Source organism: Barbatula barbatula (assembly GCF_947034865.1).
Source record: "Barbatula barbatula genome assembly, chromosome: 12".
Taxonomy (NCBI): Eukaryota; Metazoa; Chordata; class Actinopteri; order Cypriniformes; family Nemacheilidae; genus Barbatula; species Barbatula barbatula.
The window spans coordinates 16,464,740-16,484,666 of NC_136775.1; the positions used below are offsets into that span (position 1 = coordinate 16,464,740).

At 39.2% G+C, this 19,927-nt stretch overlaps 1 protein-coding gene across 13 annotated transcripts in view; it reads right to left on the reverse strand.

The window, feature by feature from the left end:
* Positions 1-19,927, reverse strand: part of cobl (cordon-bleu WH2 repeat protein) — a 68,926-nt gene that overhangs the window by 26,549 nt on the left and 22,450 nt on the right. For 2 of the 13 annotated variants that reach the window (XM_079470511.1, XM_079470505.1), the window contains exons 4-10: positions 16,550-16,744; positions 13,734-13,944; positions 11,938-12,166; positions 11,713-11,757; positions 9,875-9,963; positions 9,732-9,797; positions 6,590-6,754 (exon numbers count right to left, since the gene is read on the reverse strand). In XM_079470511.1, coding sequence (XP_079326637.1) covers positions 6,590-6,754; positions 9,732-9,797; positions 9,875-9,963; positions 11,713-11,757; positions 11,938-12,166; positions 13,734-13,944; positions 16,550-16,744 — 1,000 coding nt within the window. Of the gene's footprint in view, positions 1-6,589; positions 6,755-9,731; positions 9,798-9,874; positions 9,964-11,712; positions 11,758-11,937; positions 12,167-13,733; positions 13,945-16,549; positions 16,745-18,572; positions 18,895-19,927 lie in introns of those variants that run through there. The other 11 variants (XM_079470514.1, XM_079470513.1, XM_079470509.1 and 8 more) reach the window with 9 other exon arrangements.

A 19,927-nucleotide genomic window follows, 5' to 3' on the forward strand; every position in this document is an offset into this window, starting at 1 on the left:
ACATCATGGCTTCACCGGGTGGCGCTTAATACGCAAGCGAGGGAAACGTGAACAAACTTGTCTGAGAAAGAGTGTGAAATTAAATATGCTCCAAGCATATTTGTAAATGAACGTTAATGTGCATAGATTTAATGCAAGTTGCTGAACTCAAATGTTTTTTTAGGTTTCTTTTATTCAAGCTGGTTAACAATAAATTGTTAAATTGTTAAAAGGGGCTGTTAAATTTAGAAATGTGCCAGTATAAACATTTTTAAATGTTTTTAATGTGTCCGTTGATAAAGAATAGCTTTTAATTTAAGCATTAAATGTTACTCGTGTTGGTAATATATTCATTTACCTACTGAAAAGGTTTTGTGGACTTGAATAAAGAGAAAAATGTTGCACTTAACCTTTTTGTGGGCATTTTGTTTTCATAGCCAGGCGGATATCGTGATGTACCGTTATAGAATTGCCAAACAATACATTGATTACCGTAGTATCGCCACACCGTGATATTATCGGGACCGAGAGCCATGTATCGCGGTCCGTATCGTATCGTGAGGTATCCTGTGATTCTCAACCCTAGTGTATACTGAATTTTCATGTGAAGCTCATATTTATGTAAACACACTTGAATGAAACATGACAGAACAAACATGGTTCAGCTCGAAGATATTTTCAACTTTCTGTATAAGTCAGACAATAGTCATTACTATCACTACCATACATACGAGAAAACTGAAGAGAGAAGTAGAGTAAAGGTTGAGCGGAGTGATATCTCCACTGCATCTCATCAGCTCAAGCTGTTTTTTACAGCAGGTAACATGGTGACAAATGAATCGGACCCTGCGGCACTCGCAAGTCATCACATTTCCATCAAATGTGAGCCAGAGGCGACAGACGCTCTAGTGCTGCAGATTCCAGAGGTCTGACAAGACTCAAAATCTGTACAGAAGACAGATCTGCATTACCACAGGCAGCTAAATATATCATACGAAAATGTTCAAAGCCAGGAAGAGCTGCGTGTCCTGCCTCATCTGCCTGTACATCAGCTTGCATTTAACCGGTAGTAAAATCAATACACTTTGTACCGCTCAACAGGCTGGTCAAGTGCAAACAAAGAGTCTTTCACGACTCAAACAGTACGGTTTATCTGTTTAAAAACATTACGCTACAGGAACCAGCATGCTTTGGCACGTCAAGACCTCACGTGCAACCAGCTTGACAGGACGGTATCCAGTTTAATTCCATGCGTGAAGTGATAAATCTGAGACATGTTAGACAAGCCTAAAAAATGGCACTTTATACATTCGTGCTCAAATGTAGGTCGGAGGTCATAGAGACAGTTCAATGTATGTCATATTTGCACGAAATATGAGGACAAAAGAAGTGGGTCAACTTCATCTCTTACTATGTTTGACATGTGCCTCCTCTTTGTTTATGTTTCGCTCTTTGAAATGAATTGTTGCGGTTTAAAGTGCTCGTGTGAAAACAACCGTGGCGACCATGTGCTTGACAACTGGTCGATGGGTCACAGCCGCCCGCCCACTTTAACACTACAGACGTGACCTGAGTTGAACCCGGCTAGCCTTTTGTAGGTGACTTGAAACGACAGCCAGGGAGAAACATGCTCGCTTTTGGTTCCTTGAATCAATGTGGAGCATCATGATGTTTCCGTGTTTGTTACGGTTTTAAAATGTTCTTTTGTTGCATAAGAAACCGTTGTGCCTTTGACATGGTCATTTGAAATGACTGGCGTCATTTACCTAGAAAAATATTTCAACTCAAAACGCATAATTCATTGACGAATAAGTGAATTTAATAAATAAGTGAATTATGCAAACTTTATGCAATAGGAGTGTGCACGAATTCTACGTAGACCTGTACACATCCCAACCACGTGTTACACATCATGGGTGATTCTCACCAAATCTTGGTTTCAAGTAGTCAAATGTGATTTTCTCAAAACATGCACGTCAACAAATTTCCTGTTGATTCACTTGCAAAAATAAGACAAGTGTCAATCCCATAGCATGTTTTGGTAAAAAAAGCAAAGTCAATATGCCTAAAAAAAGTTTGTACTAATCATACATAAGACATTAATGAATTTTATGTTAATAGAAAATGTTACATGTAAAAGGTTGTTTTGCGCACTAGCACTGGGAGGGCAGCGCTGAATGGAGGGCAGCAAGTGATTGTGTAGCATAAGTTGATGTTCATGAAGAGGAAAACTGCGAGTACTGGCTGAGAAACGGCGATGAAAGTGTTATTGTAAAACTGAATCTGCGGTTGGGATGAGCCGAGCCGTATGACTTTCTAAAACGCTTAGCGAGGTTAAACGTAGAACATCAAGTAGTTTTTTCAGAATTTTTAAATTTGACAACATATAATGCACTTCAAACAAATCAGGACACGTTACGGTAATGAGAATATCCGCAGCAGGTCTCCAAGGTAAACAGCCTCTGGCGTGTTGGAACAAGGCATGTAAGGGAATTCGGCAAGTCAGATCCGTAACTTTGGGACAAGGATTTTCTCTAAGGGCCCGGTCGGTCGGGCCGAGGCGCGGGGCACGGCCCCCTCGCCCGGTCACCCTCTCGCATTTTGGTGCTCGGTGTGCGGCGGCGGCGACTCCGGACGCGTACCGGGCCCTTCCCGCGGACCGCCTCGGCCGGCGCCTAGCGGCCGGCTTAGAACTGGTGCAGACCAGGGGAATCCGACTGTTTAATTAAACCCCATAATACATAAATAATACATAAATAATTCATTCCTATATCAAAAGAAAAATCTCCACAACAACATCCTAGATGGTGAGACACCGATTCATTTTTATGAATTATTAAAGAAATGTCTGAAATTCTATGAGCCTTGAGCCCGTTGTGTAAAAAAGCTGTTCTCTTTATTGCATTTAATACACACTTGCAATGTAATGTGCTCTTATTATTTGTGTACCACCCACTTAGCCTCTGACCTTTAATCCACAACAGTGCAGTGCAATGTACGAGTTCACTCCTCTGGCATGTTAATAACTGACTGTGAGGGTCACAGTCACACAGGGCCGCTGGGTTACGTTACACCACATGTCGGTTGATCATTCCAGGTTTATGTGTTGGTTTAACTATGCTCTTCGTGTTCATAGATGAATACGTGATGTCCTCCAGATGAAGAGCTCATCACATATAACATTGCACATTCAGGGATCTTCCAGGGGAGGATAATGTAAGGCGTCATACAGGAATGTATGACCTCTCACTGTGCACCTCTACTGTCGTCCATGCTCTCTCAAATGAGTTCATCGCAAGCTGTTGTTGTTGTCAAGCATTGTTAACCTTGAAGATGTATATGGAGATATATTAAAGTTGGGTGCCTCACCTCTCCCCCTCCATCCGTAGTCCTAAAGAATGATTGGCCTGTGATGAATTCTAAGAGGGCCTCCTAAAAGCCTGAACTATTTGCTGTCCTGTCCGCCGTTCCTGAGCTGGAACATTCGATTTAGCCCATCTTTATAGTGGGACCACACATACAGCTCAGCTCTGACATACCGTACAAACCGCCTCTCCTTACATAAACATAGACTCACATACAAACCCTCAACATGAAACTTTACAGTCAATTCAGGCACAAGCACAGATGCAAAGACGGTTGCCATTTGTCAGATTTGCTAAATTGAATAAATACAGGGTCCGAGCAAAAGTAAAACTAAATACATTTAGGGTGATTTCCGATTAGGCTAGTTTGGATTCACACGCAACTTGATTCAGTCAAATCTTGGTGCGTTTGCGTTCGTCTTACATCATCAAAAATGTGCACACCGCATGACAGAAAACAGAACACGGATCAAATTTTGTGTTTTTATTAATTTGATGCTATTATGCGCAGCAGTGTAAAATTACATTTTGGTTTACTTTTACCATACAGAAAACTAAAAACAAGTATCATTATTTAAAAACGTATTCAATTACTTGATTAAAAAAACAATATTTAACTTAAAATAAACATACCTTTTACATCGTTAACTGATAGTATTAATCGGTCAAGATTCTTACTATAGGTTAACTGTTAATCGGTCAATATGAGCATCCCTATTTCATATTCGGTAGGTGCACACCCAAGTTCACGTGACAGCCTTCACAAATGCTTGCCTTGAAAAGTCCTGTAATCCCTCAATGGTTTGTCTCTGCAATACAACGTGTAACGGTTTGAAATTTCGTTCTAATAAAAAACTAAATACTATGCAAATAAGAAAACAAACTAACAAGAAAGTGTACAGTGAACATACACCAAAACAACATTGTTCGTTTTAGCAGACGCAAAGCACAATGTTTACCTCCAAACGCATGTGAGAGAAAAAGTGAGGTGATGAAAAACAGTCTGGTCTTGCGTCAGTTCCTCACTTCCTTGTTTTGCCCATTTTATTTTTATTACACCATTCCAGGTCACATCAGACCTCCACAGCATTGCCTAATGACTCTTTCAGCCACTACCGAGAGAAGCACAAACACATCTGAAGAGGCCACCATGTCAGTGAACACTACATCACATCTGTTTCAGCCTTCTAGATCTTTCATACGCAAGACACCAAAGGATCAAAAGTCGACAATGGCCAGAAGAGTTCAACATGAATAGCTCAATGACTTTCATGACACCAGTCCCTACTGAATCATTTCTCTTCAATGTGAAATTTCTTTAACAAAAATAATGATGAAAAATATTCGTCAGCGATTATTTTCCCAGGATGAAGACGAGATGAAACAACTAGGACTATTTCAGCACGCAATATCGTCTGTCAAAAATCTGTTGCGGGCATCAGGAAGACGCTAGTAATTTGCGGGAGAGGTTGGATGTCTATGAATAGGCCAATGCACTCTCTGGAAATACTTCTTAGTATTGCATATGCGCATTAATATTCAATTGAACACTTACATCTGCCATTTTGCGGCGTTTATCTCCTAAATGAATGTGTGTTTTGAATAATTCGGACGAGATAATGATATAATGATTCAAAGGAGCGTTTTGAACAAGTTGGTTAAATGATTCACCAACTCAATGGAAAAGTGACGCCACCTACTGGCCGTCTTAGTTCTGCATTTAAACCTAATATTTCCCTTTATTAAGACTGCTGTATCAATGAAATTTGACATTCGGATTAGTTCCCACATGAAAAATGATCAAGTGGGCTTTAGTATTTACTACAGTAAACTACTAAAACTCAAAGACGCTAGTGTTTTTGAGTCTGACCATAGTAAATATTTATGTATACTACAGTATTTATTACAATTTATCCAATTACGACAGTTAATACGACAACATATTCTAGTGAAAAATATAATAAAGTTTACTATAGTAAATACAAAATGTTTTATCTAAATCTGTGTTTTTTGTATAGATTTGAATTATGAACATGGCACTGCATCGTGATACTACTTGGTATCGAGATAGTTCAGCTGGTATAGTATCGTAAGACGTGTTTATGGTACCGTGACAACCCTAGTCTACACCGGTCGCAGCGCGATGCGAGGTAACAAGAGACAATAGAACGCATTACAACCCATTATAATTTTAAAACATTTCCACACTGGATGCGGTGCAACGTCACAATCCTATAAGAACAAGCCGTGTGTCACGCCCCATCCGGTCTAGATACGCTGTAAGACTAAATGAACACTTATTTTAACAACCCAAGTCATTTAGTGTAACGCAAAAGTATTTTTCTCATGAGAACACTTCATTAAAGACTTAATACATTAAAAATATAAATATATACATATACATATGTACTGCTTATGGATTATTGAACTGTTTTTGCAAAAGCATGTCACCTGTGTTTAACGTGGTTTTATTTATGTGTCATGTGAAATATACAGACTTTCCGCGAGGAAATGCCATTTAGTTTCGGTTTTAAAGCAAGTAATATAAATAAAAAATATATATTTACCGTGAAATAAAATGACTCATCCCGTGAAATATTTTTTTTGGGCCATTCCACCCCCATCTTCTACGAACTTTATATTATTTATAATGTTGGGATTGTTTATTCCCTGAAGACATTATTAAGTTCAACTGACATCTGTGGTCGATCTTTAATGTGCTTATGAAACTGCTTCTTACAGAAATACCTTTAAAATTGCTTTGTATTTGGATAATAACTCACTGGAAAAACGTTATTACATTAAAGGTTATAACTCCGTCTTGGATCTGGCGAGAGCTTATTAAGTCTATTAAAAGGTCTCTGTGACATGGGTAGAGTATTTTAATGCGCTGATCTCACACTGGGTTCTGATGGTGTCAAGAGAGGATCAGGGTGAGGCGAGTCAACAACCTCGAGCCTCTTAAAGAAAAGCATTTCATAATCCTCATCTCAGGCATACGGAGGTGCACATGAGGTGAACAAACTTTCATCATCATCAGGCTTCAATGGGTTCAAATGGATACAGAATCACTGGAATTTGCTATCTGATGTTGTGCAAAACATTTTCACGGATTTAAGGTTATGTGTTCATCCTACTAAAATAAGCTGTGTGCAGTATATTTCTGTCCGTGCCTGAAATGATTCATTTGACCGCGTGAGATTAAGCCAATGCTGGTTAATGTGCTTGTGTGTCATTCTTCAAACCTGTGATGTCAACGTCTGCGTGAGTGCTGGAGGGGGTGCAGGAGCCATGCGTTTCTTTAATTCCACCCTCGGGGACATCCTGGAAATGTTCATCACAGATTGAGACTGACCCAAAGTGCTAGGACGGGTCTCTACGCACAGGCCACTTTGCATCACGGTCACACCCTGAGGACAGCACAAAGAGACACCAGGGTTAGAGAAACAAACACATTTGTTTACGCTTGCATTTATGTTTGAATGCGCAAAAACATGTTTACAATTGGCTGAATGTTTTACGTATAAAAAATAGCAGAGAGTAAAATAGAATGCATTAGTGGTGCAACGGACCACAAAACTCACGGTTCGGATCGGAGTACGGATTGTCGGTCACATGTCGGATCATTTTTCGGATCGGCTAATGTAATGCGCTTTTACGTTGAGCATATCGAGATCCTATTGAGCGAGCGTGTTAAAACTCTCTTTTACTCTGTGCCACTGGTTCTCAAAATGTGGTACGCGGTACCTGAAGAGACCCCGGTGGTACTTGACACTACAGAAAAATTCAAGCTAAAAAACTTTAATTTATTAATTTACATTTTGTATTTTAAATACAATTCCAATCTTTTAATACTTGATCTATAAATACGGAAAACAGGTTTGAAATGACAAGAGGGTGTCTAAATGATGACCGAATTTTACATTTTAAAGGTGGACTACTCTGCGGGTCACGTGCATTCAGTACAATCTGTACAGATCAACCGCCATCCTTTTCATCACTAGAATGCATTGCCTTTTTTATCTTAAGAATAATATTGAATTTATGATAGATTTATTACATACAATAAAAAATATTTAAAATCAAATGTATATTTATAAATGTAAATTTTGCATAGAGATCTTATTCGGCTTAATTCTCTCAACTTCTATAACGTACAAATCTATAATTTATGAACTGCCCTCTAAGAATGCAGAATTTGTCTGTTCAACAATAATGTTGTGACATTTACACTTCCAAAATAATGAGTTTCGCACACAAACCTAAATCATTTTGTGTGTTATAACTTTTGAGGATTTGTATGTAGTTTTTCTTTAAACACCAAAGGCAGCATTTCCTGTGAACGACTCTTCTTTGTCACACTGCAGTTCATGAGTTCAACACTATATAATCTCTAATATCGTGTGTTTGAAGGTGCCTAACAGTAGTCCTTACGTTGGATCCAGAGTTTAGCCCCTCAGGGGAGGCAGGTAAGGCCTAAGGCCACTGTTAGTTCAGATCCGCACAGCTCCAACACTCAATGCCATTTAAAGGCCATAAGGTTTAACAGAGGACAGCAAATACAGAGCGTTTGGGCTGGAAATGTCACGACCTGCTCCTGGAGAGAGGCTCAGTTCCGACGGCATTACCCTGGCCATGACCTCGCACTTACATGCCATAAAGCAGATGTTTAGAACGGAGACATGTGACATACAGTACCCAACAACAGTGAGGAGAGATCACGGCAGTGTTCAGCTGAAATTCTCCTTTTGTGTTGTTTTGAAAACAGGAAACTGGCTTGACACGACACGAGGGTACGGTACCCCCACATTCCAGAGTTCACCCTAATGTCTAGTGCACAATGAACGATGAAATTTCATCTGCTTTGATGTTTAGGCGACGGGAAGATGCAGAACTCATCAAGGTTTATAGAGCGAGTACGAGCACCACACTTAGCAAAGAGTTGAAAACGCAACAACAACATTTTTAAACGATCTGATATCTAGTCTTCAAAGTCTTCATAAGACAAAAAGTTCACCTGTAAGCTGGAAGGAGAGAGAGAGAGAGAGAGAGAAAGCAGCACAGACTACACAGTCTTACAGCTTGACTGAAGAAATTGGAACCAGGCACCATGAAAACGTACACACGCACCTACACAAACAAACACTGACACTTGGAAGTGCAGCAAGACAAAATAATAACAGCTCTCCATCACGGCCGCTGTCATTAGACTACACAAGCTTGCTGCTAAAAGTTCAACGCCTCTTTTTGTTCTTCACGTCCCTAGGAACGGAATGTTCAAAGCAAGAATGGCTATTAGCAGGTTATTTAATCAGTTACGTGTTGGAAATGCCTCTTGGCACTGACTGTGAACGTTCCATACAGCACGCACCTGAACGTGTGTAATTACAAGAACAGATCCTTTTCAAAATTAGGCACTGGGCCGTTTGGCAGGGTGTACATGAGACTGAAAAATGCTGACATGTAAGAGATAAAGTGTGGACGTCTGTGCTTTTGGGCGCGATGTGTTTCTAGGAAAAGAGAAGGGTCAGAGCTATCTGGGTGTGAAGATAAGATCTCTGGCAGCTTGGGTACGTGTACGTGTGTTCTTGTTGTTAGAGATGATCATAAATGTGGCACATGAGGAGCATGTGATTTTGTGGAAACTAGTAACTTTTGTGACGAGTCACTTATTGCACGATCAGCGTCGCCGGGGGAAACAGATGAGATCAACGCGGCACACCTGCTGCTCATCATCAACATCATCAGAGCCGCTATAAAAGCCAAACACACAGAAGACACGGTGAGCACGTTCTCCTCACATATGGTGTTAACTAGCACATGTCTTCTGTGTGTTTTTAAGGGTTGGATGAGTGATCGTTCAACCAGACGCCGCCAGCCAAGGAAGCCGCGCCAGAGACCGCCCACTGCAACGTCCCGAACCCAGGACCACATTGCAGAGGCTTGCAGGAACGCATTTCCCCATATTTTCTTTGCTCGCCACACTTTGTACTAGCACCTAATGTACTATTGCTCTTTTATGACATATCGCTTATTGCTCCCCGAATTCTTTATAAGTCGCTTCGGATAAAAAATGTGAAAAGCGAGAGAGAACTGTAATGACCTCATAGCCGAGTCAAGCATGCATTGTGCTCGCTCCAGTGCCTTAGTGATTACCGACACCTAGTGGTGTAATAGTACATACTTCACCAAAGACAAGTATTTTAGCACAGTTCCACTTTAACCAATCAGAATCCACAACCAAAATGATGTTTTAAAAGCCAATTTCAACTGAAATGTATATAAATATACACTACAAATGAAATGAAACTGCAGATATACTGTATTGTCAATTATATGGAAGAGATGAGTAGCAAAGGACAGGGAGGTTAATGGGTTAGTACTTACATTCGTGTTAGTATCAGCATAGTCAACAACACTATCACCATCAAGACTGTCCATGTCCTCAGAGGTCTGAAATGGGATTGTAAAACTAGCGCTGCTGTCACACTCATAATATGCACAAAGCTTGGTGTGTGCCTTCGCTTTACCTTTGATTTCCTGCGATTAAACTTCAGGAATCCCAGCAGCCCCTTCTTCTCTGAGCCACTCAGACTCTGAGTGGAGTGAAGAGATTCTGCTGGAAGACAAATGCATTTAGTGGGCATCTTACACGAAAACACACCAGTTACAAACCAGAAGTCAAGAGATGGGTAATAGGCCTCTTTCACGTGAGTTGGAAACTACGCCACCACAGGGTAAAGCAACTTCCCCTACAGATTATATCCCATTGTAATAGAATGCATTTAAGGCGACTTTCATATATATTAAATATGAAAATGAATATCTGTGCGTTTATCAGTTTTGTGCACTCAGACTGCTAAAGTGTTTTGAGTTTGCGTGCTATTCAACCGTAATCTCGTCACTGTATTATAAGAAATTACTTTAAATAACCGGTAGACTGTTAACATAGTGTAACTCATTCATACTTTGTTAGTAAATGAGATATCATAAACTGCTAAGGTAAGGTTTCTTTTTTATTGCAATTAAAATACGATTCTTTGATACCAAATGTAAAATGTTAAAACTTCAATTGTGAAAATGTAATAAATGTTGAACTTTAAAACGAACCAAGGTTAAGAATACATATTACATTGCGCTCTAACTATGTTATTAAAAAACGCTTATCATAAACAGCTGTACTGTCCTTCTCGCAAGTAAAACGTCTGAAATTATATATTTTACATTTTAAAATATTTTTGATAAAGAAGCACTAGCAATAACAGACAAAAGAAGACATCTTATCTGAAACAAAGTGTAATGCGAGTCTGAGGGTTGGGTGAGGTTTTTCCAGCGCAATGTACAGCATTTACTGTAACTTTCGTTTATTTTATCGATATAATGAAGGACCAAACCACACAGACATGAAGAATAAAATTAGATTTCTTATATGCAGTCCAGTAGTTAAAATCTACCCGCCTCACGTTGCTGTGCGGTAAACAGTACAAACCTTAAATTAAGTCAAAAATAGCAGTACTAGATCCCCCTCGTAGCTGCGAGGTGTTATATTATTTATTATATTATATTATTGATACGAAGGCATTTAATCCATACGCTCTTATTAGACTTTGATACTGCTGTGACCGGAACAAAGTTTACCCTGCGTCGAACGATGCGGAAGTCAAAAACCCAGAAGTGTGAAAAAGACCTGTGAATGGTAGTAAACAAGACTTCCAGAGGAAAATGATGTGCAGAATGGAGTTTTAGGTAGCTGTGACTTCAGTTTTAGTCTGAACAAAGATGTGCATACGCATAGCGGTCATTGTGCAGTGAATGAGTGAATGGACGAATCACAATGATCGGTATGCAAGCAATACTACGATGCAACTAATTTCTTGCACGCTTTTTCTATAATGCATTGCAGTCTAACAAAACACTTCCCTCAAATTACATCAAAAAAGACAGAAAAACTTAGTCACACAAACGGTAAACCCATAAACAATCTGCCTAAATTAAAGAAAGCAAGTGAAGTGTTTTGAAAGCTTTTGGCATTGAGTAAAGTGCAATAACTGAGACATGTACTATATTTCTACACAAGATGGCGCTACTCTTCTGTGATGCAGCAAAGCCTCTATATCCACACATCTACACTGCAAGAGCGCAACACATTGAGCAGGTTATTCTAAATGCAACAAATGACCCAAGCATCACACAAAAAGCACAAGAGGTGAAAATATGAGACAAGCACTCCATGTCTGACATTTCATTATTAACAGGTTCATTCCATTTTAAAATGCACGTTCTACGACACAGACATAAATCAAGCCCAGCATATTCAAGACTACACAGAAAGCCCTTGTGCGTGAACTCATCTACGCAGAATTAGTACCTGAGTAGCTCAGGGCAGGTGTCAGAGTCATTTTAGGCTGGAGAACTGAAAACAAACCAAGTTATGACCAAAACTCAAATATCATCTTAACCACTACCCTTACTTTATTGACGATTTCCCTTGCTATTTTAAAACTTACATAAAAACATTTGGGATTAAAGACAACAGACCGTCTAAGTGACCAAAGGGTCTCGTAAACAAATACGCCGCGTGTTTATGCTGTACCTAGGGTCTGGTCCAGGACATACAGTTCCTTGATTTCCAGATCACTCAAGGATTTGTCCAAGTCCAGCTTGCGGTTGCTGATGTTGTCTGTGAGCAGGAGAACACGGGCTGGATCAAACTCGCACTTCTGACAGATAACAGGCACCAGGGTATGCAGGGCGACAAGTGGATTGACCCGCAACACCGCCTTCTGATTGCGGTGATAGTTCACCACCAAGCGCACCGTTTTCTACAAAAAATGAATAAAAAGAAAGAAACTGACAGCTGAATAACCAGGCTTTAATAGAGAAAGAAATGACTGCAACTTATCAAATAACGTCTATTTAATCTATAACTTATATTAAATACAAACACACTTGATTCTAAAAACGAAAAGAAAATGAACTTATAGAGAACAATTGCAAATGTCATATAAAAGCTTCAGAGAGCATCGATATTCATATTCATGAAATGACTGTTCTACTATGCAGATATTGTTCATATGAAAGTTTCAGCTGGACAGGAAGTCCCAACAGACATGGGTTGTACACAAGCATGCAGACAGACAGCCAACACAAACAAGACCGATGTGTGGCTGTTTTTCGCTTAAGTGTTTTCCCACTTAAAGAAAGTGCCAGTTCAGTTGGTCACAAGCTTGCTGTAACAAATCATGTGAGAAAACGTGCAGGAAATATACACTGCACTAAGTGTTCTTGTCCATCTGTCGTGTCTTAAACCATATTTGTAACGTGATGGATATGGTGTATATAAAGATATCAACACTAGACACAGCCTGGTACTGTTCTGCATTGACTATTGACAACCACTTCCCACATAGCTGAGCTGCTTTTTCACTCTTGTATAATTCTTGGTCTTTTTTATCACAATTGAACCCGTAACCAATATGTCCATTGATTGTGAAACATGTAATAGCCGACATAATATACAGTCGGACATCACAAAATAAACACGGGTGAAACAACATCCTATTCCCCTGGTGACCAATCACTGTGCAATAATGACCTGTACATTTCTTTGTATCTATCACACCTCACACACCAAAACTAAATTCCTGAGCCTTCCATTTCTGTGCTTTCTTGTGTTGTGTGACTGCTGTGACAGGATGTATGTTTGCTGTTGTAACAGCAGAATCAGAGATCAGACTATAGTGAAGAGCCACTAACTCTGTCCAGAGGTTAGACATGAGAGAGAGAGAGAGAGAGAGAGAGAGAGAGAGGGGACAACCAACCTGGCCGAGGAAGAAATAATGCATGGTAACTAAAGGTAAGACTCTCATCAAATATTCACACATGGGAGGGAAGAAAAGGGCACTAGAGAAAGAGAGAATGAACACTCAGAACACAACCTTTTAAAGACACACTGTACCTTTACTCGAACCCTTTTATTGATCACTCCACCCTCCTGATGCAGTACATGGGGAACAATTACTGTGCTATTAAAAGCATGATGGGTTATATACAAGAGCAAGAACACACAACTAAAGAAAAAAATCTAACTATACAAAACTATATAAACCAGGAAACTCTGCACATGGGATGTAGACAAACACTGGCCAATGCTTGAAACTCTTGAAGGGGTGTATGCATCTGTGATTATTGTTAGCAGTAGTTTCTGAGCCCCATTACTGTTCCATTGATATTTATTCATTTAGCAGATGCTTCTATCCATTTTTGTAAATGAGCCAACAAAAGCTATCCCAGGACTGCCACATTAAGATCTTTGAAAGCTTTAATGCCATCAGCCCTATATGTTGTCCAGCACGGTTATAACACAGCGCGTTTCGGACAGTCACTCACCTCTGGCACTTTGGGTGGAGGTTTCCGTACCACTTTATCCTCAAAGACTCGTTCTTTGATCAGGGCGCAGGAGACGTCCAGAGCGCCCAGCAGGGCGTTGGGCTTGAAGGCGACGGGCCGAGCATCAGGTGACAGCAGCTCAAGGGTGTGATATGTTGGATTGAGATGGTACTGACTGCACAGATCCACCAACAGATCCATCAGAGCTTTTCTGAAGAAACAAGGACAGAGAAAGATAGAGTTACTTGACAATTAAGACTTGTATGAGAGAGAGAGAGAGAGAGAGAGAGAGAGAGAGAGCTTAGGTTACAGGTGTTACGTAAAGCAGCAAATTGTTACATGAACGCTGGTCATAAAGGTTTGGCCTCACTAACCAGCTGTCAGTAATTGAACTGTCACCTATCAAAAACTGCTATTCATAAATAATGAAACACTACTGATGGCTTTATTTCCTTATCACAACATAGTAGGTGATGGGGTCTGGCTCCGGTGATCATTTTAAAGACTGGTTTTAAAATGTACTATTTAAAGTAGGGATGTGCGAGATTAATCGACTAGTTGTTTAAACTGTAACCTCCTACTAGTTGACATTGAAAACAATCGATTACACAGAAAAATTACCTAAAATGTCAATTCAAATGACTTTCATATTCATGTTTCGTTTAAAACCCTTTAAACTACATACTAAAACAATATGTTTGATAAAAGTATTGTTATTGATCTTTAAAAGTGTATCAGGAACTAAATGTTTTAATTTTAGCTCAGATCTAGCAAGCAATGAGGACAACGGGACTATGTCATATCAAAGTTGTATAATAATAATAATAATTTCACTGGAGCCATGCGTAACCATACTGTATTGGGTTATTGACGCGATGCGGAAAATGCCGACGGAAGCGTGTAATGCTGGGAAAAGTGGACAATGATCTGAAGCTACATACAGTTATGTAAACAATTACTAAATATCAATATTTTTATATTTCAAATGTATGAATGACGGATTGACTTTATTTGATGGCAGAACGAGCTGTAAATGCGGTGAATGCATCTTGAACACGCTCAATAAAACCGAGATGAAAATGTCTCGGCTTCTTGATTCACAGGACTTTGAAATGTCTTTTATTATAATGTTTATCACAAAAAAAGCGCTTGAACAAACATGATCGCTTAGCGCTGTTATCTGTGTGCCCTTGCAGAGTTTGCGTGGATTAATGCTTGCATTTCCTCAACGAGAACATGTAAAATAATATTAACATTATAATCACATCCGGACTTGTGTGCTTAGCATATGTATATTCTATAAATATGCTAATATGGGCAGTATGCTTTATTAGCTGCTTTTTCATTCGCTCTGCGCGAGATCAAATGCGTTCTGTAGCTTGTTCTGTACTTTTTGTCCATTGCTTTGTAATTCGAAATTGCTTTACTTTATAAATATTAAAAACATGATATAATGTATCTATTGTTTATATAGCATATTGTTTGTTGATAGGCTATAGGCCTACCCTTATTATAACTTGTAACTTGCACTACTTAATTTGCGACATCATTAAAAAAAGCGATGTTTTTTTCATTTAACATCATTTAAATAAAAGCTTTAAAATGAATTGTTGTTAAGTATTTTAACTTTCATGACTGAAACACTTTTACTAAAATGTAATTTAATTTGATTTCTAAAATTTTATTGAACTTTTAGACTCCGAAAAAACAGGAGAAGGAAAAAATAAAATGTATTTTGTATAGGCTACATATTTTACACCCTAAGCAAACAACTGCTCATCGCATCACTTCTTGCAGCCGCTTAAACGATCCATTCAGGGCTGGCGCATCAGCCAATGCAGAAATATGAATGAAAAGTGTGTCTAACGTAAGGAAAGTGGAACTCATGACTGTTTAAGCTACATTAAATATGGGATATGAACAGTTTGACTTAGCCTGCATTCTTAGGTCTTAAAAATGTTTTCATAGACCCTGAGCAAAGTTTTTGGACCGCCTTCTGGGCCATTCTTAGTTTTACACTAGTCGGATACACGGTTACAAAACTTAAGTTTAAACGACTATGAAATTAGTCGTAGCGCACGTCCCTAATTTATATGTATGTGTTTAGGTGCTCTATATTTTTTTAGACCTCAAATACTGCAAAGAAAACAAGTTCATAATCACTTTTATATTTTGTAAATTTTGAAAATTTGGAGCGGCCTTTTTTTCTGCGGCCGTATTATTGACCACTCTTTACGTGTTTTGAACCTTGAACTCTTCAGATACCATGCCAGATTATTGACCCGTGACACACTAGTGCACGAGTACTTCGAGAACTCAGCGTTGAGTGGCCGCTATAGTTCATCATGAAAAATGTTTATATACAACATTGTCAAAAACAAGCCCTTGTATGTGAACATGAGTCCCTGATAATCACGGCTATTATACTCCTTAAATCTATGTGTGTAGGGTTTCTTTATATCTCATGATTAATAAAAAATATATACAGTATAATATTTTATATACCGTCGTCGCTGTCTTTCCGAAACCTTGGATGTCCAACAAACTAAGCTAATATAGTATAACCAAAACTGGCTAGTGGTAAAATGCTGCTATAAAGACGTGACTGTCAAGTCTGCACTTCAACCAAAGGCAACTGTGTATCAAGCCAGACAGTTCACAGTTACAGAAAGATTCCAAAACATAAATCACATGACTCGTGCAATACAACAGTGGGAACATTCAACATGTTTCCATGCAACATCATGTGACAAAACCTTGCTCTATTCATATTCTATATATACTCTTGACAAAAGAACAGACTTAATGTCATTCACCTGCCGTCCACATTGATGGTGGTCTGGTACCCTGTAGGCAGAGTGATGTGGAGATCTAGGCTGGGTTGAAGTATGTTTTCTTTGCTTTCGCCACCAGAAGATCCTCCTCCATCAGGCACAGCATTACGGAAGATCCTGCGGGGGGCAGGCTGAGGGGGTTGAGGAGGAAGGGGGGCTCTGCTCTTCATTCTCCTCCTGCAGAATGAAAGCAGTGAAAGTGTACATGAGGATAAGGTGTGTAAAAAGCATCAAATGAAATATTCTTGTACCAAGGTAAGTTATGCACTGCTTTACACATCTTGTGTAGCCACAGTCACCCAGAACTGCCCAGTTAAGACACCCCTGTTTGAATTGAAAAATAAATGAAAACCAAATTCCTATGTAAATGTAGTTTGTGCACAATATACATCAGATGGTCTACTGTCAATCCCTGGTCTTAAATTACAACATATTCTACAACTGTGAGTTTTGCAACACTGCAAAGACATAACTGTCTCCTATAAAAATAAGTGCTTGTTTTCTTTTTTGGTCAAGTCCCTCAGGGCCCTATACATTATTGTACTTACTGCATGTTAGGCGTGTCTGATAGAATAGTGGGATCTCATGTCCTGAAAAGTCATCCGAGGTGAAATGACTTTGTCAATACATGTTTATGGTTATAGCTAGATATCATGCTATTGTTCAACCACAAGCTTTAATCAGTGTCATGTTAAATATTTCCAACTGAGCAGTAAAACGCAACCATGGCATGAAATATTGAAGAAAATCCTATGCACATTATCTACAAGACGTTACTGCACCATTTGGTGTTTTACTGACACAGCCAATAACCCATTGTTTTAAATGACAAAGGATTGAAAAAATATCCCTCCGCCTCAATCCACTCACTCTATAAAGAAAAATATCCATGTAAATCTATTAGGGTTGGGCCGATGATCATTCCGACAAATGCTTCACTCTCGTCACATGACCCTCGCTGCTGGCTGCAAATCGCATTGTAAACAAATATGAACAAGGCTCAAGCTGTACAGATCAGATGCGCCTGCCTTTTCATAACTGTGGAGCTCGTGCTGTATAAAGAAAACGCACCTGACTTTATATACCTGCGAAGCTCTCGCTGTACAGATGACACAAGTCTGACTTTATAGCTGCCCATCTGGCGCTGTATAAAGACGTCACTCTTTGCACCTTGTGCCTACATGCGCCTCACTTTATATAATGCCGCAGGGAGATGTTATCGTGCATCGCGAAGTTTCACTGTAGACATCGTCTGATGCCAATTTGGTAGACATCACCCAAACCTAAAATCTATGCATACAAGTAAGTAGTGTTGAAATATCACATTGAAAAATCGAAAACTATGAAATCGAAAATATCACAATGCCAATGGGATCTTTTGTCATCAGCAAAAAGAGATGCACTGAAAAATTTGTATGGACAAGACCGTGTATGCCGCAAACTTTGCCACAAATTTGACTACATTCATGCAGCTCATCAATTACGTAAGTAATCGTACAAAGATCGAACATGAATGAGATAATACATCATTTCGTATTGCAGTAATAAAATGAAACCATAATCACAGCCGAAACCACGATCTCTTTAGCTGATAAGATCAAAACATTTTTGTTCAGTCCACAAAAACAATTGTAAATTCCTGTGAATAATCTATTCTATAACCGCATGAATTTAATAATTATTTTATCAATAACTGAATAAATCAAGTGAACCAAATCAAACTGTAAACTATTAAAACAAAAATCCACAGACAAAAACTTGTCAACATGTGAGAATCTAATATATTTAAGCAAACTAAAACAATGTGATCCTCCATGACACTGCTTGGCAACTGACACACAATTCACTTTGACTTCTAAACAACACAGTAATACAATACACCAATAAACAATCACAGAGAGTAACTTACAGCTAGATCGCATTACAACAATCTCAGTCACAGTTTTAAAGCAAGAAAATCCAGCAAAACATGAAAACATTTTCAAGTTAAAAGAATATCTCTTACTTTTGTTTCCTTGATAAACAAGGCCAAAAGTAATCTCCCAAAGCCTGTCTCACTTTCACTGCCACGCTGACACCAAAACAAAGTGCTCTTTAATTTTAACTTATCAGGCAAGCTAGTTTTCTTTCCATTGTGCAAATATTAGCAAATGATAAAAACATCCTATTACTGTCAAAGGAGCGTGAGTCTACAGCCCGTATCCAGGATTCACACGGCACCCAAGCTACTGGAACGTGGCACGTCTTTGATCCTGGAAGACGCTTCTGGGCAGCTGAGAGGAGCAGAGCATGTGAGAATGCTTGAACCCGGAGCACATCCAGTAAATGATTGATTCAAAACGTGTGCCAATATTCCTGCTATCAACATGCCGTTGTGTCATTCACAGATTATGCAACCAGGGCTACTCTCCGCCCCGGACCAAATGAATGCTAAAAGACTGATTTGAATAACACACAACACTGGACGTGACAGATTTCAAAACCATTTACATTTAGCAGACGCTTATATCCAAAGCGACTTACATAGCATTATCCTATACATTTACATTTAGGCATTTGGCAGACGCTTTTATCCAAAGCGACTTACATAGCATTATCCTATACATTTAAACATAAGTTTCTCCAATCCCCTGGGATCAAACCCAGAACCTTGCGCTGTTAACGCAATGCTCTTACCACTGAGCTACAGGAAAGCTAGCCATTGGAATGTCTTTGTTCTGCAATGCTTTATTTGTAGCCTGTGCACTTTAATGAGTACACGCATTCTAGAGACATGTCATTAGGGGTGGGAGAAAAGAGCCTACACCCTTCAATAAGCTTAATTCCAAGGGTTCTTCCCTTCAAAGGTAGTACATCATAGGTGACTTAACTTCTTAAGACTTAAATATTTTTATTTTACGCATTCAATGTGCCGAGTAATCAACATTCACCCGAGGGCACCATGTACACTCGATGTCGTCAGTCAATCTGTGTAAAACAGTAGTCTGGAAAGTTTCAGGATGTTATATAGCTTTAGTATGTAGTATATAAAGCTTTCCTGTAGCTCAGTGGAAAGAGCGTGGTGCTAACAATGCCAAGGTTGTGGGTTCGATTGTGAAAGAGTCCTGTTTAATACCAAACCCTCCAAAAAGTGGACGGATTACAGAGAGTTCTCTCAGCTGTGATAGAGAACATGGGTTAGCGGCTAATTTCTTACTTTCATACAGCGCTCTACCCGAGCTTTACAACAAACCTAATGACACTGATGAGAAGAATTAGCGGCTGTCCGCTAACACGACAGAGATGCTGTTTTCCCTTTATTTCAAAGTGAAAGTTCCGAGATATATATATATATATGCCAGGACCACAGAGTGAATTTGC